Source organism: Dasypus novemcinctus, chromosome 7, assembly GCF_030445035.2.
Source record: "Dasypus novemcinctus isolate mDasNov1 chromosome 7, mDasNov1.1.hap2, whole genome shotgun sequence".
Classification (NCBI taxonomy): Eukaryota; Metazoa; Chordata; class Mammalia; order Cingulata; family Dasypodidae; genus Dasypus; species Dasypus novemcinctus.
The window spans coordinates 7,449,591-7,469,661 of record NC_080679.1 but is presented as its reverse complement, the minus strand read 5'-3'; the positions used below and the strand labels follow the sequence as shown (position 1 = coordinate 7,469,661).

General features: G+C 45.8%; 1 protein-coding gene across 1 annotated transcript in view; it reads right to left on the bottom strand.

Moving 5' to 3' along the window:
• The window catches only part of IQCA1 (IQ motif containing with AAA domain 1), a 194,463-nt gene that overhangs the window by 69,100 nt on the left and 105,292 nt on the right, over window positions 1-20,071 (bottom strand). Inside the window, exons 9-12 of the mRNA XM_058299847.2 lie at window positions 17,714-17,789; window positions 10,129-10,235; window positions 9,857-9,958; window positions 3,173-3,240 (exon numbers count right to left, since the gene is read on the bottom strand). Coding sequence (XP_058155830.1) covers window positions 3,173-3,240; window positions 9,857-9,958; window positions 10,129-10,235; window positions 17,714-17,789 — 353 coding nt within the window. The remainder of the gene's footprint in view (window positions 1-3,172; window positions 3,241-9,856; window positions 9,959-10,128; window positions 10,236-17,713; window positions 17,790-20,071) is intronic.

The following is a 20,071-nucleotide window of genomic DNA, read 5'->3' as shown; positions in this document are numbered from 1 at the left end:
ATACTTTGTATGTCCCAATTCATAGATTTATGCATTTGCCTTTTTGAATCTGTAAGAAGTAAAAAGTGAAGTTACATACTGAAAAAATACAATTTTTTTCTGGCATTTATAATTACTCATATGTCTATATTTCTTTCTGCTGCTTTAATCCACTGTCTGTTGTCAGCGTGAAGAACTCCCTTTAGCATTGCTGGTAGGGCAAATCTAGTGGTGACCAACTCCCTCAACTTTCATTTATCTGGAAATGTCTTGATCTCGTCCTCAATTTTGAAAGACAATCTTGCCAGATACTAACTATGATTTCTTTCAGCATTTTAAATATTTCATCCCACTGGTTTCTTGCCTCCATTGTGTCTGTTGAGAAACAGGTACTTAATCTAATCTTAATCTAATCGGGACTCTTGGACATAATAAGTTGCTTTTCTCTTGCAGATTTCAGAACTCTCTCCTTTTCCTTGGCATTGGACAGCTCAACTACTATGTGTCTGGGTGTGGTTCTCTTAGAAGTTATCCTGATTTAGGTTCGTTGGGTTTCTTGAATGTGCATTTCATGTATTTCATTAAATTGGGAACGTTTCCTCTCTTTATTTCATGGAATATTCCTTCTGCCCTGTTTTCTCTTTTTTCTCCTTCTGTGACTCCCATAAAGTGAACATTGGTATGCTTGATGATGTCCCACAGGTCTCTTATGCTCTGTTCACTTCTTAAAATTCTTTTTTCTTCCTGCTCCTCATCCTGAATCATACCAATTGTCTAGTCTTCAACTTCACTGATTATTTCTTCTTCCAGTTCCATTCTGCTGTTGAGTCCATCTAGGGAATTTTTCATTTCCGTTATTGTGATCTTCGTTTCCAATATTTTTATTTTGTTCTTTTAAAAATTCCTACCCCTTATTGGAAATTCTCATATTGTCCACTCATAATTTTTTCAATATCCCTTGATTCTTTCTCTGTGTTTTCCTTTACCTCCTTGACAGTATTGCGGATCATTTTTAAAGTCTTTGCCCAATATGTCCAAAATATGATCTTCTTTGTTGATGGTTTCTGGATTTTATGGGCCATCATTTCCTGTTTCTTTGTCTTGTAATCTTTGGTGGCACAGTGTATATTTTAATATTTTTAAGTGATAACTTTGGTATTTTCTGAGCTTTCTGGTCCTTAAGTTTTTTTTAAAGAGGTAACAGGGATTGAACCTAGGGCCTTGTACATGGGAGGCAGGTGCTCAACCACTGAGCTACATTCTATAAGTTTCCACCCATCTAGTGATTCAACAGAGACTTCCTTGAGTGCCTGGAACTAACAAAAACAAACCAACCTCTGCAAAAATCATCTTTCACAGTCTTTGCAAAAGGGCTCTGAGTTGCCTGCTGCTCTTCTGCAGGGTTTGGCCCTTCCTTCGAGCCTGAATTGAATGCAGAGCTCCAGGTCCTCCCTGATTTCTCTGAGTCTGTGTCGTGTGCTGGGCTTGTGCTTGCTTGTGCCCGAGGAGGTCCCCCATTTACAGGGATTCAAACATCCCCTCTACTACCTGTTAAATAGACTCTCTCCCCCTCCCAGGTCCTTTGCTGTATGCCTTAAAGCAGGTAATCCTTTACACCAGGCCACTTAGACTTAATTATTTCAAACCTGCTTTAGCTGTCTGCAAGCTTCTTCTGCCTACAAAGCAAGTTCTGGGAGGGCGAGTTTGCCAGTTCAGTTCTTCAGGCTGCCACCTGGTAGACTGGCACCAACTTCAGGCACCCCAGTACGCATTGGGTGACTCTGCTCCTCCTGGGACCAGGGCCTGGCGATGGGAGGGCAGCCTGGCCCCACACTGTACCAGGAATTCTACTACCATGTTTACAGCTATGTTTTCTTGAGCTGGCCATCACCCAGTTACTGGTGATGGTTCAAAGATTCTGTGGAGGAATGCCATCCTGGAGCATCTTTCTTTGCCATCTTGGTTGCCTAGCTAAACTAGTCTTTTTAAAAATAATATTTGACCTTTCTGTATATATTTCTGATGCTTCCTATTCATAAGAAGTAAATCTTTGGGTGTCTGAGACTAGCCATAATTCCTACTATCTGCCTTTTCATCAGTCTTCCTGATGGCACAAATATGAATTAGAAATTACCTAATAATAGTAACACAATGGGTCCATAATTATATATTCAGTCAGCATGTGCAAGCAGTAGTAGCATTAATCCTTCATGAAATTTATGTTTCATTTTAACCCAATCGCATAATAGTTTAAAAGAACTATCTATAAATAGCTTAGGCTTACAGTGGTGATAATTTTTATACAAAAGATAAAATATCTAAAGCTGTGTTATTATGTTTTTTAGGAGGATGTTCCACTTTTCCCCAGTGTTGACAGATGTGAAAATCACTTTTCTAAGAGGGATTTGGGCATAGAGCCAGCACACTGGTAATTTATATTAACTGAGAAAAAAATGGAAATATTATCCCACTTAATGCATGAAACTACCAATGAAATTAACTGGGATTTCGCTTATAAGAATTCAGGGAGGTGAAGCTCAAATACTCTTCAGTGTGATCGTTGAGAGCTTTTGTTTTTCTTTTACATTTCCAGGGTACTGATTCTTCTGTCCTAGCCTAGTCTTTCTTTAGATTGAAGAATTGGAAATATAAATATATTTAAAAATTTCTTGGAGTTCTCTATGATCTAGGCTGGTTTGATTAAAAGAGACCCAAGTTACTTTTTCTCTCTTAGGGATATGTTAAACTAAATTCACTTCTTGCTGTCCTACCTCTCAACTTACAGTGGCAATGTCCCCAATTTCAGTGAGATTCAACCCAAATACTGTTGGGATAAATGTTAATTTAATGACCAACTCAAAAGTTTGATCAGGATGTAATTACTTAAAGAAAATGTTAAGAAACCCTGCGAATGTTAAAACTTTGCTAACAGTCACATGTACTTGGAAGCACAAAGAGAGTCCAAGATTGCCTTCTGGAATCATCCCCTTGTGTCTTTCACCCGTAGGATGCAGTGCCTTTGGATAGGGCTGCACGGGCCACCCAGCCCTTTCCCCCTTCCTGCTGAGGGTGAGGGGGTGTGGCCAAGGGCGACGACGCAGGGTGCATCTCAGGGTGGCTGACACCCCTCTCTGCCCCTCCCCCACTTCTCCCTTTCCCTACATGCAATGTGACAAAAGGAGCGCACCCTTACCTGTCAGCCGTCAGGTCTTTATTCTTTTTCCCCCTCTTCCCTTTTTTGCCTTTTCCTTCTGCCTTTTTCTGTAAGAAAATAGAAATAACCAACAATGGAGTAAAAACAAATAAGGAAACAAGTTCCTGAAAGTAGCTAAGCCAGGTGTGTCCTGGGGAGGTGGAAAGTCGATTGTGGACACTCACCAGGGAGCTGCCCTGTTTTTATCAAACAGATTGGACCTAAGCGTCCCCAGGGCTGCTGCTGGGGTGGGTCACCTGTGGGCAGGCCAGGTCCCAAGGACGGTGGAGAGGGCTGCCTGCAGGGTCAGCTCCGCCAGGCTCTGCCCACCTCCGCTTCCCAAAGGGCTTTGCCTTCCATCCGGGGACAGCCTGGAGGGTCTTTTAAAACACTTCTCCTCACCTTCCTGATTCAGTTTTGAGCATCCACGGGTCCTGGGACGAAGGGAAAATGCCCCAGCCTGGCATATGCGGGTTTTCCGGCCCGGCAGCCCCTGCCCCTCTCCCTCACAGCCGGAGGCGGTGGGCGGTCAGCCTAGTTACTCTTTTATTTACTGATTTTTATTGAGGTTGAGTACAGCTGGGTACAAGTTGATTAGTTTTTATGTAAACCGTATAAACCCCACTCAGCTCAAAACGGAGGGCAGTCTCACCTCCTCTGAGGCGACTCAGGCCACTTTCCACTCCGCAGGTAAGGGTTCAACTGGCTTCACTGCAGACTAGTACTGCCCATTCTTGAACTTCATACAAGATTATATACTCTCGTGCATCTTTCAGTTAATAGTCCAATGGCAGGATGCACTCAAGTGGTGGCTTGTACTTTGTGCATTTTTTCCCAGTTTTTAAAAAATTAAACTTATTTTGAGATAACTGTAGATTCACACACAGTTCTAAGAAGCAATGCAGAGAGATCCATGCCCCTTCACCCAGTTTCTCCAAAGGTAACATCTTGCACAACGACCTCATGGGATCGTCACCGGGACCCTGGCATGGCGCAGCAAGATACAGAACACCCCCGTCACCCCGAGGGTCCCTGCCGGGGCCCTTCGTGGCCACAACCACTTCCTTCCATCACCACCACCAGCTCATCACCCCCTGAAAACCACGAATCTCTTCTCTAGTCCTTCAATTTTTGTCATTTCAAGAATGTTGTGTAAATGGAAGTGTACACTGTAAAACATTTTGAGATTGTTTTTTTTTCATTTAGCATAATTCTCAGGAAATTCATTAAGGTGGTCACATCTATTATTATATTGTTCCCTTCCCCAGTTTTTGCTTTTTACAAATAAGCTGTGATAAACGTGTGTACATGTTTCTTGTGGGAAACTAAGTTTCCATTTCTCTGGGACGAATCCCCTGAAAACAGCTGCTGGGTTTTATGGTAGTTGCATGTCAAACTTTTTTTCCAGCCCATTTTACATCCCTACCAACAATGTAGGAGAGATCAGTTTCTCTGCCTCCTTGCCAGCATTTGGTGTTGTCACCACTTTTAAATCTTAGCTACTCTAATAGGTGTGTAGTGGTATCTCATTGCAGTTTTAGTTTGCATTTCCCTAATGGCTAATGATATTGAGCATCTTTTCACATGCTTATTTGTCATCTGTACCTCATCTTTGGTGAAATATCTCCACATCTTTTGCATATTTTCTAATTGGATTCCTTGTATTATTACTGTTGAGATTTGAGAATTATTTATATATTCTAGATACTAGTTCTTTGGCAGATATGTGGTTGCAGATATCTTCTCCCAGCCTGTAGTTTGTCTTTTCATCCTCTTAACAGGAATATCTTTCATAGAGCAAAAGTTTTAATTTGGAGAAAGCCCATTTTATCAATTTTCCCTTTTATGGACTGTTCTTCCTGTGTCAATTTTAAGAACAATTTGCCCAGCATTAAATCTTAAGGATTTTCTTCTATTTTGCTTTACATTTAAGTGTGTGATCCATTTTCAGTTAATTTTTGTATAATGTGTGAGACTTAGGTCAAGGTTCTTTTTGCCCCTCCTGTGTATGTTTATATATCAAAAAACAGCTGATCACTTCTGTGGGTCTGTTTCTGGGCTCTCTGTTCTGTTCCACTGATCTACGAGTCTATCCCTCTCCCAGTGTCAATTACTGTAGTTATATAATACATCCGGAAATGAGGTAAACTGATTACTCTTACTTCATTAAAATTGTTTAGCTATTTAGTTCTTTTGTTTTTCCTTATAAAATTTCAAATAATTTTGTGAATATCTATAAAATGTGATTTTGATAGAAATTGCATTACACTGGTACAGTATATCGATTTGGAGAGAAATGACATCTTAATTATGCTGAGTTTTCCAATCCATGAATGTAGTTTTATCTACCTATTTAGATCTTTGATTTCTTTCATCAGCATTGTGTGGTCTTAAGCATACAAGTACTGACATGTTTTATCAGACTTACACAGGAATATTTTAATTTTTGTGTGATTTTATATGATATTGTTTTATTTTTTTTAAAATTTTGGTGTCCACATGTCTATTGCTAATGTATAAAAATATAATTAATTTTTTTGTAGGCTTTCTTTTGTCAGTAATATTTCTGAACCCGTTAGTTCTAGGAATTTCTACGTAGATTCCTTGGGATTTTCTACATAAATAATCCTGTCATCTGTATTTCCATTGCGTGTCTGAATATACTTGAACTTCCAGCACTATTTCAGTAAGAGTGGACATCCTTGCCTTGTTCCTGATTTTAGGGAGAAAGCATTCAGTCTTCCACCATTAAGTAAAATGTTAGCTGTAGGGTTTTCTGTAGATGGTCTTTATCATGGGGCTATGAAGTTCTCTCCATTTCTATTTTTCTGAGCATTTTACCATGAATGAGTGTTGAATTTTGCCAAATGTTTTTTCTGCAATTGATATAACCATGTGATTTTTCTTCTTTATCTGGTGAATATAGTTAATCCTATTGTTTGATTTTCAAATACTGAACCACCTCCATCCCTGGAATAAGCCCCACTTGGTCATGGTGTATAATTATTTTTATATATTGCTAAATTCTATTTGCTAATATTTTGTTAAGGACTTTTGCATCTATATTCATGAGTGATTTTGATATGTAGATTTCATTCTCTGTATTACTCCCCCCGCCCCCCAGATGGCTCCCTCATCTCTCTGCTTGCTGTGTCTGCTTGTTGTGTCTGCTCGCTATGTCTGCTCTTTGTGTCCACTTGTCTTCTTTAGGAGGCACTGGGAACCAAATCTGGGACCTCCCATGTGGGAGGCAGGTGCCCAACAATTTGAGCCACACCTGCTCCCTACTTCGTTGCATCTGCTTGTTGTGTCTATTAATCTTCTTTAGGAGGTACTGGGAACTGAACCTGGAGCCTCCCATGTGGGAGTCGGGCACCCAACTGCTTGAGCCACATCTTCTACCCAATCTGTACAATCTTTCTTTGATTTCAGGACAATATTAGCTTCATAATATTAATTGGGAAATGTTTCTTTTTCTTCTATTTTCTGGAAGAGATTAAGCAGACTTGGTATTAATTCTTGTTTAAACATTTGGTAGAATTCTCGAGTGAAACCATCTGGGCCTGGAGATTTCTTTTTTGGAGAGTCGTTTAAATTAAAGTTCAGTCTCCACAGTAGTTTCTCCATGGTAGTGTTATTTTCCCTCTCTTCTACAGTCTACTCTTTGGAAGCCAGACACTAACCAGGGCCCATGAGCTCCACCTCCTTGTGTGGTAGAATAACTACATAAATTATTTGGTACTCTTCTGCAGGGGAGATTTGTCTCTTCTCCATTTATTTGTTGATTCGTTAATTTACTTATATCAGTATAGACTCATGGATATTCATCTTATACTTTGGGTTATAATCCAATACTACGTTATTTGTTTTGATGCTCAAGCTGTTTCGGCTTTGGGCACTGGGAGCTCTTTGCTGCTGGCTCCAGTGTCCCTTGGACATGCTCCCACTGCTTGGTTTTCTGAGCCCTTCCTGACTTCCTGACCTTTGAGATGTTCCAGGCTCACCTGGCATCTTCCTGACCCTAGCCCTGGAATCAGCCTTTCCCCAGGCAGGCCTAGTTCCTTTCACTGATGGTATTTGAAACCCCAGTCTGGGGACAGGGTATGCTAGTTGCTACTGGGGTGTCAATTCTCCTAGGCCCTAGAGAAGACAGAGTTACAGAACACAGAAATACAAATGTCTTTTATGTATTGATCCTGCATTCACAATTGTACCAAATTCAAGTACTAATTTAAGAGTTTATAATTCAGGTTATTTTGGATTATCTTCATACATAATCATTTCATTTATGAATACAGACAGTTGTATTTTTCCTCTTCCAATGATTATATTTTTGTTTTCTTATTTCACTACTACTGAGTACTCCAGTAAAATCTGAATACCCATAATGAGAGTGGATTTACTTGTTTTTATTCTAAAATCAGGGTGAAATGTTCAGTATTTCACCATTGTATATGATGTTAACTGTAGCATTTTTGGGGAAATGCTTTGTCAGAATGAATACATTATCTCTCATTAGTTTCATATTGAGAGGATTTATTTTTCCTTCCTGACAGGTGTTGGGTTTTATTAAATGATTGTTCTGCATCTCTTGAAATAACCATATGGATTTTCTTCTTTATTCTGTTACTGTGGTGAATTACAATGAACAATTTTCAAATGTTAAACCTACTTTGCATTCCTGGAATAAATTTCAGGTGTTTTTATGTATTACTAGATTTTGTTTCTCATTTGCTAATAATATGCCATTTTAGTTTGCTAAAGGCCGTTGGGAGCAGTGCGCCAGAAATGTGTTGGCTTTTTCAGTGGAAATTTATTAGGTTGAAAGCTTACAGTTCTGAGGCTATGAAAATGTCCAAATCAAAGCATCATCAGAAATACTGTCTCACTGAAGGTCAGCTGTGGGCGATCAGGCCCGTGACAGGGCGTGATGGCGGCTCTTTCCAGATCAAGGCCTCAAGTGAAGTTCTCTGCCCAAGCGCAGTGGGGGGCAATCAGGCTCGTGGCTCATCTCTTTCCTCTCCTTCAGGCTTCTCTCAGTTTCGTGGGGGCCTCTGTCTCTGCCACTACTTTTCTGTGCTGAGTCTTTTATTCCTCAATTTATAAAGGACTCTAGTAAGATGATTAAGACCTTTCCTGGGCTATGCCCTACTGGAGCAATCCAATCAAAGGGCCCTTAACTGATCTAACCTAATCAAAGGGTCACAACAGGTTCAATTCAGAACATAATTTTCTGGAGTCCACATGAAAGACTCAAATTGGCATAAATGCTATTGATTAATTTGAATTAATCAGGGATTTTTCTGCACTTTCAAATGAGATCCTGGCCTATATTTTTCATTTGGTAATAATGTCCTTGCCAGCTTTTCTTATCAAGATGATGCCAGTCATATAATAAATTGGGAAGATTTCCCTCTTTATTCCTTCAAAGAGTTTTTGTAAGATGATAATTATTTTCTTCCAAAAATGTCTGAAGCAATTCACAGATAATGCCACCTGGATATAGATTTTTCCTTATTGAGAGGTTTCAAATTATGGATTAAATTTTTAAAATAAATATAGATATATTTAGATTTTCTAAACATCTTATGTCAGTTTTGGCAAATTGTGCTTTTCAAGGAATTAATCATCACATCTAAATTTCAAATTTATCAATGTAAGATTGCTCATAATATCCTTCTAAGGCCTGTAGGAGGTGTAGGAATGCCATCTTTTCCACTCCTGAAACTGGCTATTTTTGTTAGCTCTCTGTTTCTTGACTATTGTACTAGAGGCTATTGGTTTTATTAATCTGTTCTTTGAAAACCAAAGAACAGATTTTGGCTTTTTTGGTTTTCTCTCTGTATGTAAGTTTTCTATTTCAATGACACTTACTCTGTTTTTGAATATTACCATTATTATTTCCCTCTTTCTGTTTTCTTTTGAGTTTAATTGGCTGCTCTTTTCCTAGAGTCTTGACTGGGAAGCTTAGATCACTTATTTTTTCAACTTTTATTCTGTTCTAATATACACAGTCAGCACTATAAATTTCCCTCTAATCATAATTATTTTTTCTTTGATAGAAGTTATTTAAAGGTTGCTTGCTCCATTTCCAGTCAACCTGAGATTTCATTTTTGGCTATCTTTCTGTCAGGTCATTTTAACTTAATTAATTCCATAGTAGACAGTAGACACAGAATGAGTTCATCATTTGAAATTTGTCCAGACTTGCTTCATGGCCTGGAATATGGTCCAAAGTCCTTGGATGACCCAAAGGTTTTAATTTTGATGAGGTGCCATTTATCTATTTTTTCTTTTGCTGCTCATGCTTTGGGTATAAAATCTAAGAAAGCCTTGTCTAACACAAGGTCCTGAAGATGCTTCCTTATGTTTTCTCTAGGAATTTCACAGCTCTGACTCTTTTATATAGGTTTCTGATTGATTGTGAGTTGATTTTCACACAGGGCTTGGGTAATAGTGTCCTGGGCCGGAGGGAGCGTGGGGGTAGTTATTCTCGGGCTACAAATGAGCTCACAGCCTGACAGCTGGATGGGGGATCAGGCAGACTGACAAGAGGAAGGCGGGTTTGCCCGCTGGCCGTCCCGGGAGCTCTCCTGGGCACTGCCAGTGGCTGTACGGGCAGGCCCCTCTCCACAGCTGGAAACTGCCCCATGCCTCAGCCCTGTCCTGTCACTCTCTACTCACCTTTTTACCTTCTTTCTTCTTTCCTGATTTCTTTGGAATTTCCTTCTCTCTGTTCACAGCTAATTTTAAGTTTTTTAGTTCCTGTCTCATCAGCTCATCAACCTAGGGGAATACAAAGTGCACAGCTTTTAGGTGATTTCAAATGCCTCGTGTTTTCTCTGTGAAGTATAAAGACAGTGCAAGCTGTGGGCTGCTTAGGAAGAGAAGGTTGTAAGGAAGCACAGACATTGCTGCTAAAGGCCCGTGACTGCTCTGGCATCAAAGGAGGGTACCTGCACCCTTATCTCGGCCTCTAGTTCTTTCCGTTTCTCCTCTTTGATAAGTTCTGGGTCATAGTCCTGGGGGAAATTCCAAGATTCGTCTTTGTTCCTCCACAAGTCTAGGAAAAAGAAAAGGTTCAGCATATAGGTTAATAAAAGCAGTTACGGCAATATAAAACACGAGTCCAACTTTCTACCCTACTGCAGAGAATAAAAGTTTGAATAAAATAAGCTGGGGCATGGTGAGGATCATATGTCCTTTCCTCTATTTCCCAAATGTTGAATAATGTGCTAATACAATATATAAAAAACGAAGGGGGGAGAAAAAGCTGCTAATGTGAAAATATCGAATAAATAAAAAAGTAGGATCCAAAGTAATACCTTGCTCTGTGATTAGAGCTACGTAAAAAATATATCGGTGGAACTGTAAAATTATAGGTGACTACTTTTTTAATTTTCTAATTTTTTGGTGATATGTTTTATATTACTTTTAGGATTTAAATGGCTCACTGAAATATGAGAGTTTTGGTTCCCAGTTCAACTCACCGATAATTTATGCCGCTCCTCTATTAAGAGAGACTAAACACAGAGACATCTATTATTTCCCCTCATTTCTATGACTGTATTTTTCAAATACTTTCTGAAATGATGTCTATTTTGAATTTCCCTTTTGCCTTATCCTGGCAGGTAGGAGGAAGGCTAGAGAGATGGGATCCTAGAGGGAGTGAGGACAATTGTACCCTGAAGAAACTCTCCTTTCTCAGCAGGGGAACAGGGGCATTCCAACTTCATTCCAAGGTGCAGAAGCCTAGCGGGGGGCCAGGGAGGGGTCAGAAGCCCACGGGAGATGACACTTGCCAGCTCGGGAAATGAGCTCTCTTCCCAGGCTTCAGAATGTGACGGGAATTTACCGGAACTTATCAGGCCTGCAGCCACCGCCCCTTTGGGCCACTTACTGCAAACTCATCCTTTGGGCCAGGGCCGAGGGACCCTGAAGACAGGACGGAAACTCAGGTCACAGGGGTTCAGGCAGGGGCTTCCCACCTCGGTCCGACAGTGGCTACGACCTGGGGAGAAGGGCGGCTGTGCAGGGGCCTGGTGGGCAGGTGGTGGGTGAGTGGGTGGGCTGGAGCTCCCCACCCACGGGCTCCCTAAAGGACCAGGGTGCCTGGGGCCAGCCAGGGGTCGGTGGTGGGAGAAGGGAGGGGGTAGCATGTAAACTAAGGTGGGAGGGAAGACACAAATCTGGCTGCTGCAGAGAGCGAGAGGGAGCAGAAAATAGAGCGTAGACAGCGCCTGGAGAAGCCTGTGGGTGAAAGAGAGAGAAAAGGGAGGGCGGATCCCTAAATAAACCAAGAATTCACCACGGGCGAGAAACGAGGAGAAAGGAAGCGACATAAAATGATTCAGGAGAAACCACAGATTCCTGGAGAGACAGAGGAAAATCGTGCTGTGACGGCGATGCGCCGTGGGGACCGGCTAATGGGCGAGATCCCCTGGTCGGGGACGGGCCGGTGACACCTGCGGGGAGCACAGCCGGGCCAGGGCAGCTACTGGGGCCACAGGCACATGTGACCAAGGCTGGTGTGGGCCGGTTCCCCTTCCTGAGGATCAGGAATACATTCCCTCCTCCTAGAGCTTGCGACGGGATAAAATAGGTAAATCTCCCGGTCAGGCCCCAAACAGTTGCAGCCATTTCTTATTGACAATTCCTGTTCTAGAAACAACTGTGCCCAACTGCAGACACGTGTCAGCCAAGCGGCCGTGGTGGGTGCCCTTGGCCCGGGGCGGGACATGTGAAGTCAGGGCCAGGAACGCCTGGAACAGGACGTCCGCGGGGGCCGGAGATGGAGTCGTGGCTCAGAGCCTTGGACGGAGAATCCTGCCCAGAGGAGGTGGAAGGAGAGACAGAGGGCAGAACACTGACCTCTCCAACCCTTGCCTCCCTCCTGTTAAGCCTGGTGGTCAAGGTCTCCAACCTGCGGTGGCTTCCCAGCCGTCACACAAAAGGGGTCAGGAGGTGTGGAAGGTGGTGGGTGACCACTGGCAGGTGCACGAAGGTGGAATGAATTAGGTGTGGAGGAGCTTTGGAGGTGGGGAGATGCTCTGTCAACTGTAGAGTGCTGTACAGTTATGCCTCTTGGGTTGACCATCATCTTAGCTAAGATTTTCATTCAAGACCCCAAATTCAGCCTTAGCAGCTACACTGGCTCTATTAGTCAGCCGAAGGGGTGCTGACGCACAGTACCAGGCATCTGCTGGCTCAATAAGGGGGAGTATCTGGGGTAGAAGCTTACAGTCCCAAGGCCGTGGAAGGTCCAACTCAAGACACCACGAGAGGTGTGCTTTCACCAAAGGCAGTTGCCATGTGTTGAAGCAAGATGGCAGGCGACCTTGGCTGGCCTCTGCCTTCCTCTCTGGGCTCCCCCTTTCCTCTTGAGCTCCGTGGGCCCAGCCTCTTGGGGCTTTGTGCCTAAGTGCTCCTGTAGTCCTCTCTCTCCTGGCATGGGGCTTGTTTCTCTCCGGGCCTCCTGTATCAGTCACGGCTGCTCTGCTCTCTTCCCAATCTCAGCTGTAAGCTGTCGGGCACGTGGCTCCTCTCTCCAGGGCCTCAGCTGTTTGAGCCTTCTCTTGTTTGTCACTGGCAGGACCAAAACTGACAGAGCTCTCTCTGTTTGTGTGTGTGTCTGTCTGTGGGAATGTCCATGTAGGTCAGACCCAGCAAGGGAGCAGGGACTTGATTTGAGTCAGACCTTTGCTGATGTAGTTGAATTAAAAAGCCCTAAATGGCAGTGGACTTGGCCCAGTGGTTAGGGTGTCCGTCTACCACATGGGAGGTCTGTGGTTCAAACCCCGGGCCTCCATGGCCCGTGTGGAGCTGGTGCATGCGCAGTGCTGATGCGCGCAAGGAGTGCCCTGCCACACAAAGGTGTCCCCCGCGTAGGGGAGCCCCACGTGCAAGGAGTGCACCCATAAGGAGAGCCGCCCAGTGCGAAAGAAAGTGCAGCCTGCCCAGGAATGGTGCCGCCCACATGGAGAAGTGACACAACAAGATGATGCAACAAAAAGAAATACAGATTCCCGTGCCGCTGACAACAACAGAAGCGGACAAAGAAGATGCAACAGATAGACACAGAGAACAGAGAACCGGGGTGGGCGGGGAAGAGGAGAGAAATAAATAAATAAATAAATAAATAAATAAATAAATCTTTAGGGAAAAAAGCCATTAAAAAAAAAAAAGCTATCTTAACAGGTGATCTAAGCAAAGGCCCCTCAACAGAATTTAATACAATCAAGGGGTATCACACACCAAGGAATAGAATGGTTTACAAACATAGTCTTTCTCTTTTGGGATTCATAAAATAATCTCACACTGCCACAGTGGCACTGACAAGTGTAGACCGCTGTGTGGCTTCTGGGTGGTGGTCTGGGACTTGTGTTCTTGGCCAGGGGGAGCTCCTTGCAGATGACCAGTGGTTTGCTAGTTTGTAGCATGGATGATGTGGGTTGTGATGCCAACTGTTTGACGAGGGTGATGTCGTTTGCATTCTTTTGACTTTACCACTTTTGAGAATTAAAGGCTGAATTAACTCCATACTGAATACAGACACAAAACCGGGTCAGGTCCACAACCCCCGGGCTGAAGAGCCCAACGCTGGCCCCAGGGCCAGAGTCTGGATGGGGATTTCTGGAGGTGGAAGCAGTCACTGCAGGTTGTCCACTGCCCGCCAGGCCGGCCTGCCTTACCTTTTAACAGGCTGAAGGGCCGTTGGCTCGGCAGAAAGTGTCGGCCAGAGGAGCACTGGCCTGGATTCCAGCAGGACCCAGCAAGGGCTCTCAGGCTCGTCACCTCCTACCTGGAAACCCACAGGACCGTGGGCTGGGCGGGGGCGATTTGGGGAGCTGCTGCTGAGGTGTCCAACAGGGGGCTATGACGGGTGAACCCAACGGTGACAGCGCTGAGGGGCAGACACTTGTAAACGATGATCTGCGAGGCCCCAAATTCCATCTAGTGTTGCTAGCACAGATGTCAAGAAACAGACAAAATAGGACACGAAGGTGGTGCGCTTTTCATAGACCTGAGTGGCCCGCACGTCTTCCCCAGACAGTAGGGGGCCATGGGAGGTAGCCGCTCATGGAAAACCTGCACTGCATTTGTTGTCTCTATAACACAGTGATTTGAAAATTATTTCAAGTTGCAAATACTTGAAAATTAATTCCTTGCCCTGCACCCCAAAGAAGGTGGACCTGGGGTCTGTGTACACCAAAGGCACGGCTAATTTATGGCTTTCTCAAAGGAAGGCAACTGCTCTTTTTCAGTACAGTTTTTGAAATGTACATAATGTAAAATGTAGGAACAGAAAATGTTCCTTTCTATGTGTTTGTAATTTTAAGTTTCCCCACCTTGAAACTGTTATAAAAAGTTTAAATGCATCTCAATGGGCTAATTACTGATAAAAACTCTTTTCTAACAGATTTTCCCTTTTGTATGATTACAAAACTTACCTGTTTCATTAGGATCATTTAAGGGAAAAGCCCTTTGTTATTTAAAGGCAGCTACACTTTATGTTTTCCCTGAAAAGGTTTACTAAAATAGGGAACAATGCACTGAATAATACAGGAAGGCAGAATACTTAACAGAAAGGAAACTGTGTTATAATTATTTGTGCCAGAACAGCTGCCCATCGTCATTCCAACCCTCCTTCTGGCGTTATAACCATATTTTACAAATAAAGCCGCATGCAGCAGCATTTTCACACCTCACCTCTAGGTCGCCTGAATGGACTTAGTTCTCCACCCAACCATGGCTCTCCTCACGACACCTTTGCACCAGGCGCGTCCCAGTCCCTTCAAGTACGTCATGGCCATTTATGAACACAGGGCGCTATTCACCGCCCTCCGAGGACAACAAGCGCCCTCTCTCTCCTGGGGGCGAGAACGAGCGTTTATACTGAGAGTGTTTCACACGTGGGGGGGCAGGAGGATGCGGGAGGGGGGGCGGAGGCTGGAGGTTAATCTTAGGGATTAAAACGCTACGTTTTACTTGACAAGAAAACCCTTTGATTTTTAAGAAAAGCATTCTAAGGTGAAGACATTTGATTTCGTTAAATTACCAAAGACAGCAAACTAGGAAAATGACACAGCGTTTCCTTCTCCTGAGTGACGACTGCTGGGTCAAGATGTCCCCAAAGCAAGTGTGGCTTGAAGGGCTTTCCTGGGAGGGTCAAGCAGGCTGCGAGCTTCGGCTTCCCATGGGAACGTCAGACTTCCTAAAAAATTCATTTCTCGCCTTTTTCAAAATAACCCATGCAGAAAGTCTTAAACACAACTGGAGTACTGAAAGCCTTAAAGTAAAGAAGCAGCCGTCCTGCCCTCTCGACCTTTCAGGTGTACTGCGCAGTGGCATTCGTTGCTGCGTTGACCCAGTCATGGAAACAAATTCATTGACTAAACCCAGTTCTCACGTCGTGAGGTTCTCACGCCTACCCACGGGCCAGGCACCCTTTCCAGCGGGCGCAGGGGGCAGAAGGCCCTGCCCTCGTGGGCCCGCCAGCCCCCTGGGGGAGGGAGTACAGTCCGTGAACACACGCATGCACCGGAGGCAGGTGGTGCCCGTGCTGGGGGAGGGCTGGGGAGACGGCTATTCCCCAGGGGTGGATGGGGAGGGCCGTCAGGGACAAGCATTCCAGGCAGGGGGAACAGAGAGGACAAAAGCAGGGTGGGAGCAGGTTGCCGGCTGCTGAGCAGGGTGGAGGCAGGGTGGCTAGAGGAGAGGTGAGAAACCATCTGGCTTCATCTGAGCTCTTTCCCCTGCTTCTCACACTCATCCCCTGATGGCTAAATCAGGTGCTTATATGGCGATTTCTCAATTTACCAGGGTCAGACATCAGCTCCTGACTTCCTCCTAAGGCAGATGGAAACTTTGCTCTCTCACTCCTCTCTTTCCTCCTCCCTCATTTTTTCCCCTGAATTACATCAGAGGAGAAACCGGTCCTGAGGGCATCCCGAGGGAAACCAGCAGCCGAGGTGCGTGTAAAGCCCCATTCAGAAGAGCCATCATCTAACGACCCCCTCCCCGGCACACCCCTCCTGGGGGGACATCCTGGGGGGCTGGCTCCACCAAAACAAGGTGGTGTCCCAACAAAGACCAGGACCTGAGAGCAGGCAAGGCAAAGGAAGTCCCGAGGTCCATGAGACGGCGCGCTCCAAGGGGGAGGCCTTCGGAAGAAAAGGGACGGGCCAGTGGACTGGCCCCTGGTGGTCTGCGGGAAGGCCTGGGAAGTTGTCTTGAGGGTGGGTGAGAGATGCAGAAAGAGCAAATGAGGGTTGTCACAAAGACCAAATTTAGTGGTGTGCGAAGCAGCCTCCTAACAAATGCCAGGTGTTGGCACTGCTGAGTGCCAGCAGTCCCCCTGGCGCATGGACCACTGCAGCTCCTAGCCGCCACCCTGCTTTAGACAAATCGCCCACGTGCCACTGTCCCCACTCCTCACCTCGACACCCAAACCATCAGAGGCATGTTGGTGGCCTGTCATCTTCTCACCTCCAGGCTACAATCCCAACCCACCCCCAGCCCTTGTGCATAGAAGGCATTACAAAGATTCAATGAAATGGCCTTGGGAGAAAGAAAGTTGTGCATTTCCTGGGTGTCTAATAAATGTTAGTTCACCCCTTTGACCTCCTTCCTCCCCAGTTAAAGCAGTTGCCAAATCCTTCCAGAGTCATCATCTCCTCAGAATTTCAGGCCATGCGTGGCACGCAAAGGAATTTTAGGTGGCCCATGGACCAGCATTTTTATTTGCTATAACTAGCATACTACTGTGACTTTATTGCTATCGTTGCTTCTGCTGAGACTCAATTTATTTGGAGTAAAGACAGTGGCTCAATTTAAAAAAGCAGTAAATAAAATACCAGTGCTGCCCAGGTAAGACCAGAATTGGGAAGGAGGCACACAAATGACTGGCCTTTGGAAATACTCCACTTCACATCCTGACTGCATTTTTTCAGGAATTTCCATCCTACTAAGGATCAGCTTCACCTTGGCAGGTCATTTCGTGTTGGGATTTATCCTGAGGGTGGAGTGGAACCAAAGGAATTGGATCACAGTTCTAGTAAATTAGAATGGAAATACTTGAGAGGCCAATTCATACACTTACAGTCTAGCCAGATTATGGCTATGCTAATTACCTGAACAACATACAAAGGAATTATGTGTCAGTCCTAGGGCACATGCCTTAGTCTAATAGGATTAAGGCATTTTACTGTGCATACGGCATTGATTTTCTTAATTTAAACAGTCTAAGGAATATCTTTTTCCCTGCCACCAAGTGAGAGAATGTTCAGCTAAAGTCTTAGGAGTTCAAATACAGGGCAGAGGATTAGATTATGTTCTTGTCCTAAACATGTTGTGCTCTTTTCCCAACTACATGCCTTTAAGGCAGGAAGAATTTAAAATACAGATGGACAGAAAATCCTGCGATGAGGCACACATGGCAGCCCCTCAAGATTGGTGCCTAATTCTCCCCAGCACGCGCCAGCGGCTCAGGCCAGGGCAGCCCCCTTGGCTCACTCTCAATGAGCACTCTCCTACACCCACCTCGGTATAAGTTATTTCCTTCCTCCATTTGGCCAAGGAAGAGGCTTGGTGACATTTTCCACTCCTCCTCTTCATCCTGTCCAAAGCAGAAGACATCTTGATTAACTATGGGCATAGCCTTGCTCGATGCTGGGCAGGAACAGGTGAGGACATGGCTCCCGGCTTGGGTCACGGGGGTCCAGCCCCTCGCCCACCTGGGCAGGGTGAGCGTGAGGGCGTGCTGGGTCACACCAACAAGGCACGGAAGGTTCTGGATGTGGCCCCGCCTGCAGGCTCCGGAGGCGTCCCCGGCTGGTGCTGGCTTTCCCTCCCCAGTGGCCCCAGCGCGGGCCTCCCCCTGCTTCCAGCACCTGCTCTGGAGGCCGAGCCCCGGCCGCCTCCGCCCCCTGCTCAAGCAGCTGGGCGCCAATCTCTAGAGGGCTCTGGCCCGCCCCTCCTCTTGCTTAGCTGTCCCCTCCCTGAGCCTGGAAGTGAGCCTGAACCCCCCCCCCCCCAGAGCGGGTAGGGGGCCCAGCTGGGGGGTCCCGCTTCCTTTGGGAGCCTGGCTGAATCGAGCCGGCTCCAGCCCTCACTCTGTCCTCCGGGCTCCTGCTGCCCGGTGACCTCGCCCGATGCTTCTGTGCACTCGTGCCACGTTGTCCCAGCAGCTGCACTTCTGGCGACCACCTTGCTCACGGAGGCGAGGATGACCGAGGAAGGACGGTGTTCACGGCCCACCCACGGGGCTGTTAAAGCAGGGGAGCACTCTGCACAGCTCAGAGGAGCCTTCATTTTGATGATTTGGAATAAATGTTTAGTTGCCGTATACCCACTCAGAGGTCCAGTGTCATTTCCTTCTGCCAGTCTCTCCACGCCATGATAGAAACACCGTGCAAGCTCCTATTCAGCCTGTGGCAGGTGGAATTTAAATTCCACGAAATTGTTCCACTTGAAAAACAGGAATTTATTTGCTCGCCGTCTGAGGCCGTGAGGATGCCTGCTTGGAGGCCTCCTCAGGGCGAGGCTTTCCTCCAGAGGACCGGCTGCCGGGGTCCTGGGCGCCTCTGCCCGTGGCCAGGCGCACGGCGGCGCCTGCTGGCCTCCGCCTTCTCTTCCCGGCTTCGTTGCTTTCAGCTCCTGGCTTCCGGGGCTTTCTCTGTCCCTCTGTATTAATTCCATTTATAAAGGACCCCGGTAATAGGCTTAGGCCCTCCTGACTGAGGTGGGCCCCACCTTACCTGAAGGAGCCTCACCACAAGGTCCTCCTGACACCGGGTCCACGCCCGGAGGGATGGACTCACTTTAAGAACATGCTTTGACCATCTCCACTTCCCCGTTAACTGACCTGCGTAACCACCTCACCAGGGAGCCGAGAGAGCCTCCAACTGCAAGCAGGAGGACTGCATCCAGCGTCCACGTGGAATCCAAGCCCCCTCTCGGTCTAGAGGGGGAGTGGGCATCACCATCCCAGGGCCACAGGATGGAGGAATAGAGTGTGGACTAGAGTGGACATACTGATATTCTACTACAAAACTATTGTGACTCGTAATAGAAGAAATTGTAGCATTGACATGGAGAAAGTGGCCACAGTAGTTGCTGAGGGCAGGGAGAGGGAAGAAGTGATGTGATGTGGGGGCATTTTTGGGACTTTGGAGTTGTCCCAAATGATATTGCAGGGACAGATGCTGGATATTATATAGCCTGCCATAACCCATTGAGTGTACCGGGGGAGAGTGTGAACTACAGGGTAAACTATTATCCACGTGGTGCAGCAGTGCTCCAAAATGTGTTCGCCGAGTGCGATGAGTGTGCCACAAGGATGGGGGAGGTTGTTGGTGTGGGAGGAGTGGGGTGGGGGGTGGGGGGTATATGGGAACCTCTTACGTTTTTAATAATGTAACCTTTTTTGTGATGTATATATCTTCAAAAAAATACAATTTACAAAAATGATTGGGGTGGGGGAGTGTGGTGTGGGTAATATGGGAACCTCTCATATTTTTTTAGTGTAATGTTCTACTTAAAAAATAAAAAAGGAAAAAAAAAAAAGAACACGCTTTTCTGCAGTACACACAGCTTAAACCCGCCTAGACTTTGAACCAGCTCGGCATTTTCTGGCCTTGCTTTTGCTTGGGCCGTTTACTCCTTCAGCAGGTATCGACCATGTGGCAGGCAGGAGGGAGGGAAGAAGCCGGGGTCTCCAGAGAGCTTGACCGTGGCTAGAGCAGGACGGCGGGCCAGGGGCTCCGGGTCACGGCTCCCGCCAGCGCGTGGGGAAAGGGTGGAGGGCGGCGTGGGCGCCCGCCTTCGCGCTCTGGAATGCCCTTCTCCCACCTTCTTCAGTGGGGACTTGCCCCTGGGAGCTGTCCTGGGTGCTTCTAG